We start from the raw sequence: 12,195 nt of genomic DNA, 5'->3' as shown, positions 1-12,195 counted from the left end.
AATGTTCATCGAAATGTTTCTTGCCAAAAGAATATGGAATAAACTTTTTCTCTCAGTTGCCTTCTGGTCGTTAGTGAGTGCAAGAAATCTCCCGACAGTAGTTTTTTGAACGTTGGAATCAGGGTGAATTGCATGTGATTGGATAAAGTCGAACCAAGTAGCTTGACGCTGCCATTCTGTAGAGGAACAAATTTCACATCGCAGTTTCCCTTTTGTTTGGTTGCCGGATCAACATTCTTTCTGTAAGTTACAGTTTTGTGGTCGAGTGCCAGAGTTACCTCCGGTGACTGCGGAATTGAAGTACAGGTGTTCATTATTTTTTTCATTCTTTATAGAACTGAAGTATACTAAATTGAATTTTAAAGGTCTTAACCTCGATGAAAGTGGGGATATAATTATCATTAATCCTTTTATTCTTTGTTCGGTATACTGATTTTTTTTTATGTAAGAACTTGTTACTGAAAGCAAGTAAAATTTGATTAATCCCTAGTGCTACTTCCTGCCCAAGTAAAGGTCTTTACTTTTGGGATGCGTTTGCTAACCCTAAACTCCTCTTCTTACCCCCATTTATTTCTTACTGGCTGCGACTCTCCAAGGTTTATTGAGAGAACCAGGATTTAACCTTGTGGTTTCTTGCTTCGAGCCCAGATAATGAGCCCTGGTGGTCCACCAAATAATGTTAATGTGACTTAAATCGGTTGAAATAGAATAGGCTCTAGCTTTAAACTAAAAGTAGTTCCACCTTCGTTCAAGACGTTTATCTGAATTATCCTGATAAAATTTGCCTTTACTTACATAACAGTCATGATGTTCTTTAAAATTTCCTTGGCAAACCAATGCCCTTTTTAGCCGGTTTCTCTTGGAAGATTAATGGGATCATTAACAATAATAATAATACAGTAGTGATGTTTTATTCTACTTTTGGTTGGGCCGTACGCATTTCTCATGGTTATGGTTATTTTGAAAGTTGATTGGATAAATTTTAATCGTCTGATCTTTTCAAGTGTATTTAGCCTGATAACTGTTATTGCTGAAACTAAACGTTGACACTTTTCAGACGTACTCATGAGTTCTGCTTTTTTTTTTTTTATTTTGACCTATAGGACAGTTAGTTAATTCTTTTCTTTGTTGATGCACTTTATTGCCAAAACCAGACAAAATTTATCACCCTTAGTGAAAAATCAATGTAAAATAGTATTAGTAAAAATAGTAACAATGTTAATCATTCATTTGGTTAAAAATACACAGTTTTAAATGCATTGAGAACTGTCGATTTTAAACCAATGATTGAACTTGGCAAGGATTGCAGAAAAAAAATTTCCTTGAAACTCTACAGCGAGCTCTGGCTTCCCTTCCCATAAATCTTGATAGGGGGATATGATGAATCCCTTGAACATCTCGCTTTTACCTTGATGGAGAGCACAGCTATATAATTATTTCTTGTCAACAGTGCCATAATTATCCTCTGCCATTTTTTTTTTTTTTACTCTACTTTAGGGACAACGCTTAGCGTGCCTTTCTCAAGCGTGGTTCACTGATTCCTGATCAAGGCGTTGGAGTGAACGTCGTGGCTGGAGTTGTTGTGCTACTGTTTGGCGTCAGGATTACTGAAGTTACGTTGACGCTAATATCCGAAGGTTGAAGAGTTTCCCAGATCAACTGTTCCGTTACGTTTGATACCAGTACTGTGGTGATAATAGTAGGCTGTGGGTTAGGATTCGTGGGCGTTGAACCCGGTGTGATGGTGGTTACTATGGTCGTGTTTACAATGAGATTCTGGAACATTGTGTCATTAGTAATATCTCTCTTTATCCTTGCAGCCGCTGATTCTGATGCGTCGTTAAAGAAGATGGGAGGCAAGGTGGTCAGAGGCACTATTGTTGGAACTGTTGTTACTTCCTCGACGTTTAAAGGCTCGACGGAAGCTGGTATTGTGGTCGTTGTTGAATCTGGGGTTTGTACATTAATATCTAGAGAGAGTCGGAAGAAAGTAGGCACAATGATATCTTCATTGGTTGGAATGGTGATGGTTGTGTTCAGTCTGGTGGTGAATTTCGTGTTATCTCCAACCGAAGAATCAGGAAGCTCCGCCTCCGTGATTGAAAATATTGTTATGTTGATTGAGTCGTTGAAATGACTTACGATCATTTCTGAGGGGACAGTTATGACAGGGATTGGAGGCTCGATTGTTGTGTTGAAGATGGTGTCTATTGTAATTTTGGATGGAAGGAGAACTTGTGGTGTCGATGACACCGTTGTTTTGTTCATGTAAGGAGTGGGACTGATAATCTTAGTGACAGCTGGCTTCACAGCTATAGTGGAAACTTTGTCAGTCGATAATGTTGAAGAAGTGGGAGTAGTGTTAATAGACTGAGCTGAAGTAGAACTGGGTTTTATTGTGGAGCGTGTTGGAGTAGGTTCAGGTTTTGTTATGGACTGTGTGTAAGTAGATTCAAGTGTCGTTGTGGGCTGCATGGAAATAGATTCAGGTGTTGTTGTAGGCTGCTTGGAAATAGATTCAGGTGTTGTTGTAGGCTGCTTGGAAATAGATTCAGGTGTTGTTGTAGGCTGCTTGGAAATAGATTCAGGTGTTGTTGTAGGCTGCTTGGAAATAGATTCAGGTGTTGTTGTAGGCTGCTTGGAAATAGATTCAGGTGTTGTTGTAGGCTTCTTGGAAATAGATTCAGGTGTTGTTGTAGGCTGCTTGGAAATAGATTCAGGTGTTGTTGTAGGCTGCTTGGAAATAGATTCAGGTGTTGTTGAAGGCTGCTTGGAAATAGATTCAGGTGTTGTTGTAGGCTGCTTGGAAATAGATTCAGGTGTTGTTGTAGGCTGCTTAGCAATAGATTCAGGTGTTGTTGTAGGCTGCTTGGAGATAAATTTAGGTGTTGTTGTGGACTGTGCGGTAGTAAATTTAGTTGTGGTCGTTGATGCTGCTGGAGTAGGTTCAGGCGTTGCTGTTGTGATTGCTCTTGTTGTAGATTTAACTGAAGTGGCTGTTGTTGTTATATTGAGGTATTCATATATAATTCTTATTATTATCTTAATTATTGTGGCAATATTGTCATTCTTCGTTATGACAGTTTCAATTATTATTTGTACTTTAGTTTCCGTAGCTCTGGCTAGACTACTCGATGACAGCTGATTTGTAATGGCGTCGGTCGTCGAGATAAGCGAACTGAACTGGCTGCTGGCTGATGTTATGGTCGACACCGTACAGGTGCCTGTGCTCTGTACTGTCGTTATGACGCTGCTGACATCATCCCTTGCGTTGCTGACAATAGACGTGAAATTTGACAGTGCTGTTGTGATGGTTTCTGACAGTGTCTGCGATATGGAGCTGCCTGTGGAATTGAGAGCCTTCAGGGCAGAGATCAGTTGTCCCAATTCCGTCTGACTGTTCTCAAGGAGGGTTAGCAATGATGATAACGCCGTCCTCAGCGCGCTTGTGTCACACACAGCTGAAATGGAAAGTGGATTTAGTTATACACACTCACATTATATATATATATATATATATATATATATATATATATATATATATATATATATATATATATATTATGTATGTATGTTTGTTCAGTTAATTCATCTAACTTTGCATTTACACACACACACATACACATACATAAATATATGTATGTTGTATGTATGTATATATGTGTGTGTGTGCGCGTGTGTGTGCAAATGCAAAGTTTGATGAATTAACTGAACAAACTGTTTTGGTGTACAGTATAACATTATGGCGTTTTTATGCATAATATTTTATAAACCTATAATACCCCTTGTTGTACCTATTCTGTGGCTCGCTTCTTGGTTATCTTAACATCTTACAAGAATCAGCAAGTTCCATTCTTCTATTATTCCATGCATTTCTTGACTTCCATTTACCCTCTTACATAATCTTACCACTTTCTCTCTCTTACTACTCCCTTCTTCCGAACTCTGTGAGCTGTTTCATCAGCTTCTGCCATTCTCTTTACTGTCACCGGTTAACGCTGTATCTTCTTGATGACAGCGACGTTTTTTCCCTTCTCTGACTTCGCTTGTTACTCCGTCCGTAAGGTATTGGAAAGCCGTGGAGACGTAGAACAACCTCCATGAGACCCACTTCATAGTAAGCCACATGAGTCATCCCTCTTCCCTTCCACTGTTCCACTGTACTTAGTGAGATTTTCGTAAGTGTGACTCATTGTCGTTCATAGCAACATACAGGCATTCTAAGGATTAATTTTAGAGATGAAGTTGCTAGTCCTATGACCTTAGCCCCACAAATAGTCACTGGAGCTTACGATCAGGAGTGTTTATTATTCATTGCTGGGTACCCATTCAAGGTTTGATCATATCTAACGGCGCAATGAACATGTTACTGCAGGACGACTTGAGTCCAATCACGCATATCTACCTTTTGGAATGAGAAGGTTTTTGGAACTCTTATAGTCTTTAATCCCTTTGAAATAAAAAATATTTTGCATTTGTGATAGCTTTACACACACACACACACACACACACACACACACACACAACCATACAAACTACAACCAATTTGCATAGAAACGAAGTGGAATGAGATTAGGTCAGCTGACACATTTCAGCGGCCTCGTCCACCACAAAGTAAATAATGTAGCCATTCGCAACGGTCCTTATCACCCATATCTCATGATGCAATGTCGTGTAAGAGATCGTGTCGATCATCTGACGAGATACGTCCACTCATTCTAGCACGTTATATCATTCCCTCATTTCTGTTTGTCTTGTTTCGACCTGTACGGCAAAGTAATAAACCTGGAGGTTCATGATAATACAAAAGTTTAGGATGTCTGCATTGTACTTACCAAGCGACGTGGATGTACTTGTCGTCGATGGTGCTATCGTTGTTGTTGTTGATGTAGTCGCTGGAAGTAATTTTTTATCATTTTTGCAATTTAAAAGTTTAACTTTGCCATTAAGGTATTTGTTTTTGTTTCACATCTACGTAACATATAGGAAGATCACTATTGTGTATTGCTCATTGAGACCAGTACCGAATAACCAGGAGTTTATTTATGCAAATGTATTTTAACACTTGTAAACTTCTTAGACTCTATAACATTTTTAGATTCTGCAATTATAATTAAAGCCAGTAGTCACTACAATAGAGCTATTCTGAGACACTATTAAGTAACATTTACCCTAACATTTACTTCACTGTCCTGATGTTGAGGTGGACTGACTTGATCGATTGATTTAACAGTAAATTATTTGGTGTCACAACAACTAATATCAACAATCTTAGAAAACAATATTCAAACACTCTGAATCTGCACAAGCTCAGTATTTTTATTTGCTGAAATTTCGACGTTCTTGGAAAGCAGAGTTTTTGTAAGAAGGATTACAAGGGATTTTGTAAGAAGGATTACAAGGGATTTATACTTCTATCACTTTCTACATCTGCTCTTTCTTCTTCCATCTGGATAGAGAATGAATAGAGAAACATTGGCTCAAATTGGCAACTCAGTAAATAGCTAGAGATGGTGACCACTATGGAAAGGAAGTCTATCTAGGAACATGTTTCAAGTTTTTTACTCCCGCGGGTAGAAGATCAGTTCCCATTTTCGACATTTTGTGGATGGTGTTGTTCATAATCATTCTCCAGTCGAGTTGTCTGTTTTTTTTTTTTTTTTTAGCAGCACCATTACTTCACAGTCAAACGTCAGTTTTATCTGTTTTTTCTTTGGTAGTTTCATGTAAGGTCTAGCTTTTTATCTCGTCTCAAAAAAAAAAAAACACAAAACCTCTTGGAAACAAAGTTCGCTTTTTATAGATCTTAACCTGATACTCTGTAGAAATTAAAAAATTTAAAAGATTTGGAAAATGAACAAGGGACATGTTCCTAGGGTAGATTTCACCTAGGCCCAAACGAGCACCAAACAAGCTCTAAACCATTAGAGTATTTTACTTTCAGTTTGTACAACTTAAGAAAAAAAAATAAAGCATCAATGATTTGTAACAGTTGGACTATTTTTTTGCAGTATGTTCCTAAGAAAGTAAAGCGACCTTTCCTGTTAAAATTTTCAGGGAATGCAAGGTACTCTTACATAGAGGATGAGTTTTACTTGTGTTGATCCATTTTTTTTTCTATTTTTTTCAATTATAATGAATAGTGTCAGGCATTTATAATGAATTTAGATATATAAAAAGCGAACTTTGTTTCCAAGAGATTCAGTGATTTTTTTTGAGACAAGATAAAAAAAAAAAGCTAGATCTTACAGGAAACTACCAAAGACAAAACTGACGTTTGACTGTGAAGTAATGATGCTGCTAAAAAAAAAAAAATACTGACAACGCGACTGGAGAATGATTATGAAAAACACCATCCACAAAATGTCTAAAATGGGAACTGATATACCCGCGGAAGAAAATAAAAGACTTGAAACATATAAATTCTTGAGTGCAATTTTCAGGAGATACGAGAGATTTTGCATCAGCATTGAAACAGTAAATTAAGTGAAACTCCATGTTTTAAGCCTCAGCATTTGATGAACACACGAACTTAATGTATAGCATACGGATTGTTACTGTTACGTTTTAAGCAAATCAGTGGTTCTAAATTTTTACCATTTACTGTTTGTCCATCAGCAGTGTTATAGATGTCAACTGCCTAGGGGGACGAAGATAATTAACTTTTAGAAAGTAATAATTCAAAACTTTTGCTGTCTTCCTGCGTAATTTTCAGTCTACTAATACTTCAGTTATATACAGGTTTTACGAGGCAAGGCAAATGGTATTGCGTAGTCTTGTAAGCTGCAGTAAATTAAATTTCTGTACATTATTCCTGTTGCAGAATTGCAAGGATATTGTGAAACAGATTGTTGAAATATGTAAGGACGCCAGTATATTTGCCAAGAAAATTTTATTACCTATATGAAAAAAAAAAAGAAGTTTTACATACCTGTATCACACACATCCCCTTTGCCATCTGCATCAGAATCCTCTTGACCTGGATTTTTGATAAGAGGACAGTTGTCGCAGTCATCTCCGACTCCGTCTCCATCCTGGTCTCCTGGTCTGCTTGATGGGCAGTTGTCACAATCATCACCTATTCCATCTGCATCTTGGCTGCCCAGCAGTTGTCAGTTGTCACAATCGTCTCCTACTCCATCTCCATCCTGGTCTGCCTGCCCAGCATTGGCCTTGGCTGGGCAGTTGTCACAATCGTCTCCTACTCCATCTCCATCCTGGTCTGCCTGCCCAGCATTTGCCTTGGCTGGGCAGTTGTCACAATCGTCTCCTACTCCATCTCCATCCTGGTCTGCCTGCCCAGCATTGGCCTTGGCTGGGCAGTTGTCACAATCGTCTCCTACTCCATCTCCATCCTGGTCTGCCTGCCCAGCATTTGCCTTGGCTGGGCAGTTGTCACAATCGTCTCCTACTCCATCTCCATCCTGGTCTGCCTGCCCAGCATTGGCCTTGGCTGGGCAGTTGTCACAATCGTCTCCTACTCCATCTCCATCCTGGTCTGCCTGCCCAGCATTGGCCTTGGCTGGGCAGTTGTCACAATCGTCTCCTACTCCATCTCCATCTTGATCTGCCTGCCCAGCATTTGCCTTGGCTGGGCAGTTGTCACAATCGTCTCCTACTCCATCTCCATCCTGGTCTGCCTGCCCAGCATTGGCCTTGGCTGGGCAGTTGTCACAATCATCTCCTACTCCATCTCCATCCTGGTCTGCCTGCCCAGCATTGGCCTTGGCTGGACAGTTGTCACAATCGTCTCCTACTCCATCTCCATCCTGGTCTGCCTGCCCAGCATTGGCCTTGGCTGGGCAGTTGTCACAATCGTCTCCTACTCCATCTCCATCCTGGTCTGCCTGCCCAGCATTGGCCTTGGCTGGGCAGTTGTCACAATCGTCTCCTACTCCATCTCCATCCTGGTCTGCCTGCCCAGCATTGGCCTTGGCTGGGCAGTTGTCACAATCGTCTCCTACTCCGTCTCCATCCTGGTCTGCCTGCCCAGCATTGGCCTTGGCTGGGCAGTTGTCACAATCGTCTCCTACTCCATCTCCATCTTGATCTGCCTGCCCAGCATTGGCCTTGGCTGGGCAGTTGTCACAATCGTCTCCTACTCCATCTCCATCCTGGTCTGCCTGCCCAGCATTGGCCTTGGCTGGACAGTTGTCACAGTCATCTCCAACTCCATCTCCATCCTGGTCTGCTTGCCCAGCATTGGTCTTGTTTTTACAATTGTCACAGTCATCTCCAACTCCATCTCCATCCTGGTCTGCTTGCAAAGCATTGGTCTTGTTTTTACAATTGTCACAGTCATCTCCAACTCCATCTCCATCCTGGTCTGCTTGCCCAGCATTGGTTGTGTTTTTACAATTGTCACAGTCATCTCCAACTCCATCTCCATCCTGGTCTGCCTGCCCAGCATTGGTTGTGTTTTTACAATTGTCACAGTCATCTCCAACTCCATCTCCATCCTGGTCTGCTTGCCCAGCATTGGTCTTGTTTTTGCAGTTGTCGCAATCATCTCCAACTCCATCTCCATCCTGGTCTGCCTGCCCAGCATTGGTCTTGTTTTTGCAGTTGTCACAATCATCTCCAACTCCATCTCCATCCTGGTCTGCTTGCCCAGCATTGGTCTTGTTTTTACAGTTGTCACAATCATCTCCAACTCCATCTCCATCCTGGTCTGCTTGCCCAGTATTGGCCTTGAATGGACAGTTGTCACAGTCATCTCCTACTCCATCTCCATCTTGATCTGCCTGCGCAGCGTTGGCCTTGGACAGGCAGTTGTCACAGTCGTCACCTACTCCATCTCCATCCTGGTCTGCCTGCCCAGCATTGGTCTTGTTTTTACAGTTGTCACAGTCATCTCCAACTCCATCTCCATCCTGGTCTGCTTGCCCAGCATTGGTCTTGGTTGGGCAATTGTCACAGTCATCTCCAACTCCATCTCCATCCTGGTCTGCTTGCCCAGCATTGGTCTTGTTTTTACAATTGTCACAGTCATCTCCAACTCCATCTCCATCCTGGTCTGCTTGCCCAGCATTGGTTGTGTTTTTACAATTGTCACAGTCATCTCCAACTCCATCTCCATCCTGGTCTGCTTGCCCAGCATTGGTCTTGTTTTTACAATTGTCACAATCGTCTCCAACTCCATCTCCATCCTGGTCTGCCTGCCCAGGATTGGACTTGGCTGGACAGTTGTCACAGTCATCACCTACTCCATCTCCATCCTGGTCTGCTTGTGCAGCATTTGCCTTGGCTGGGCAGTTGTCACAATCGTCTCCTACTCCATCTCCATCCTGGTCTGCCTGCCCAGCATTGGCCTTGGCTGGGCAGTTGTCACAATCGTCTCCTACTCCATCTCCATCCTGGTCTGCCTGCCCAGCATTTGCCTTGGCTGGGCAGTTGTCACAATCGTCTCCTACTCCATCTCCATCCTGGTCTGCCTGCCCAGCATTTGCCTTGGCTGGGCAGTTGTCACAATCGTCTCCTACTCCATCTCCATCCTGGTCTGCCTGCCCAGCATTTGCCTTGGCTGGGCAGTTGTCACAATCGTCTCCTACTCCATCTCCATCCTGGTCTGCCTGCCCAGCATTGGCCTTGGCTGGGCAGTTGTCACAATCGTCTCCTACTCCGTCTCCATCCTGGTCTGCCTGCCCAGCATTTGCCTTGGCTGGGCAGTTGTCACAATCGTCTCCTACTCCATCTCCATCCTGGTCTGCCTGCCCAGCATTTGCCTTGGCTGGGCAGTTGTCACAGTCATCACCTACTCCATCTCCATCCTGGTCTGCTTGCCCAGCATTGGCCTTGGCTGGACAGTTGTCACAGTCATCACCTACTCCATCCCCATCCTGGTCTGCTTGTCCAGCATTGGCCTTGGCTGGGCAGTTGTCACAGTCATCACCTACTCCATCTCCATCCTGGTCTGCCTGTCTAGCATTGGCCTTGGCTGGGCAGTTGTCACAATCGTCTCCTACTCCATCTCCATCCTGGTCTGCTTGCCCAGCATTGGCCTTGGCTGGGCAGTTGTCACAATCGTCTCCTACTCCATCTCCATCCTGGTCTGCTTGCCCAGCATTGGCCTTGGCTGGGCAGTTGTCACAATCGTCTCCTACTCCATCTCCATCCTGGTCTGCTTGCCCAGCATTGGCCTTGGCTGGACAGTTGTCACAGTCATCACCTACTCCATCCCCATCCTGGTCTGCTTGCCCAGCATTGGCCTTGGCTGGACAGTTGTCACAGTCATCACCTACTCCATCCCCGTCCTGGTCTGCTTGCCCAGCATTGGCCTTGGCTGGACAGTTGTCACAGTCATCACCTACTCCATCCCCATCCTGGTCTGCTTGCCCAGCATTGGCCTTGGCTGGACAGTTGTCACAGTCATCACCTACTCCATCCCCATCCTGGTCTGCTTGCCCAGCATTGGCCTTGGCTGGACAGTTGTCACAGTCATCGCCTACTCCATCTCCATCCTGGTCTGCTTGCCCAGCATTGGTCTTGGTTGGGCAATTGTCGCAATCATCTCCAACTCCATCTCCATCCTGGTCTGCTTGCCCAGCATTGGTCTTGTTTTTGCAGTTGTCACAATCATCTCCAACTCCATCTCCATCCTGGTCTGCTTGCCCAGCATTGGTCTTGTTTTTGCAGTTGTCACAATCATCTCCAACTCCATCTCCATCCTGGTCTGCTTGCCCAGCATTGGTCTTGTTTTTGCAATTGTCACAATCATCTCCAACTCCATCTCCATCCTGGTCTGCTTGCCCAGCATTGGTCTTGTTTTTACAGTTGTCACAATCGTCTCCAACTCCATCTCCATCCTGGTCTGCCTGCCCAGGATTGGACTTGGCTGGACAGTTGTCACAGTCATCACCTACTCCATCTCCATCCTGGTCTGCCTGTGCAGCATTGGGTTTAGATGGACAGTTATCACAGGCATCACCAACTCCGTCTCCATCTTCGTCTTCCTGTCCAGCATTGGCTCTTGTGGGACAGTTGTCACAGGCATCTCCTAATTCATCCTTGTCACTATCCAGTTGTGTTGGATTGGGCGTGTCGACACAGTTATCACGCTTGTCATTTATTCCATCCTTATCAGTATCTGCAAGAGAGGATAACAGTCAAGGAGGTGTTTTAACTTGCATACATTTCATACGAAACTCATTTTGAATACTATATACCTAGATGTTGTGACGCCAATTTTAGTAGCCATGAGTCAATGAATCAGTTAGTCAGTACGATATTTATCATATCGATTGTAACGGTTATTTTAATGGAAATATAATTTTCTGAAAATCTATTTTTGTTACCCTTCTTATCTCTAATTTATTGTCTGACAGAATGCAAACTTCTTGTTGATGGTTTAACTTCTCTTTTTATGTAAACTCATTTTTAGCCTTTTATTCAACTCATTTAAATCTATTGATGATGACATAGCATCTTCTACATGTGTAGTGATGTTCCTCACAAGATTTTTTCTTTCCCTTGTTATTATTTTCCTTTACCGACTGGTTTATCAAGTCTACTGCTTATGCCGAAGCTGTTTTAGCCACACTTCCTGCTTATGTCTTGAATCCCTGTCTCTGTAAACTATTCTCTCTTTTCATGTGACTGCTTGATGCTTCTTTTCAGTGGCCCTATCAGGTTCACTTCTGTCTTTGATTTTGCCGTGACTGAATGCACCCTTCACAGGTCTTTCACCTCGCAGTCCTTGTCTGTTGCCCACATTCAGTCTCACATGGCTTTTTCTTCATCTGCCATGCGTGATCATGAAACACATGTGAATGGCACCATGGAATTCAAGTCAACTTGAATGGCTCCAAGTTACATTTAATTCCTATGTCTCCTTTTCTCATATTCAATCTTCAGATTCTGCGTGGGTGCAAACTGGAAAACTTCACTGAAGCTTGGCAATCTTCGAGTTGTTCTTGAGAGGACCGAATCTGAGGCTGTTTCGAATTTACGGCTGTTTGCCTCATTATGAGTCCGGCCTTCGCCTCCTCTCTGAAACTGATTACTCAGCTGTAAGGTCTCTCTCTCTCTCTCTCTCTCTCTCTCTCTCTCTCTCTCTCTCTCTCTCTCTCTCTCTCTCTCTAGGATAGCCGTTCCAGTCAGTGTTCTATTTAGCTATCCAATTTTTCTTCACATCTCCTTTTCTGTTTTTCTTCCCCCTTTCATTTCTTTTTTTCCCCTTCTTTACCTTCTTTGTCT

The 12,195-nt window shown here is 42.9% G+C and overlaps 2 protein-coding genes across 2 annotated transcripts in view; one reads left to right on the top strand and one right to left on the bottom strand.

Moving 5' to 3' along the window:
- LOC136854130 (nucleolar MIF4G domain-containing protein 1 homolog) overlaps positions 1-12,195 on the top strand; it is an 81,343-nt gene that overhangs the window by 5,188 nt on the left and 63,960 nt on the right. The gene's annotated exons all lie outside the window — the stretch shown is intronic.
- The window catches only part of LOC136853947 (uncharacterized), a 22,565-nt gene continuing 11,489 nt past the window's right edge, over positions 1,120-12,195 (bottom strand). Inside the window, exons 6-9 of the mRNA XM_067129844.1 lie at positions 7,162-11,086; positions 6,932-7,050; positions 4,836-4,895; positions 1,120-3,461 (exon numbers count right to left, since the gene is read on the bottom strand). Of these exons, the coding sequence (XP_066985945.1) occupies positions 1,546-3,461; positions 4,836-4,895; positions 6,932-7,050; positions 7,162-11,086 (6,020 nt within the window). The 3' untranslated portion in view covers positions 1,120-1,545. The remainder of the gene's footprint in view (positions 3,462-4,835; positions 4,896-6,931; positions 7,051-7,161; positions 11,087-12,195) is intronic.

This window comes from Macrobrachium rosenbergii, chromosome 28 (genome assembly GCF_040412425.1).
Source record: "Macrobrachium rosenbergii isolate ZJJX-2024 chromosome 28, ASM4041242v1, whole genome shotgun sequence".
Classification (NCBI taxonomy): domain Eukaryota; kingdom Metazoa; phylum Arthropoda; class Malacostraca; order Decapoda; family Palaemonidae; genus Macrobrachium; species Macrobrachium rosenbergii.
This window is presented reverse-complemented; position numbering and strand designations above follow the sequence as displayed.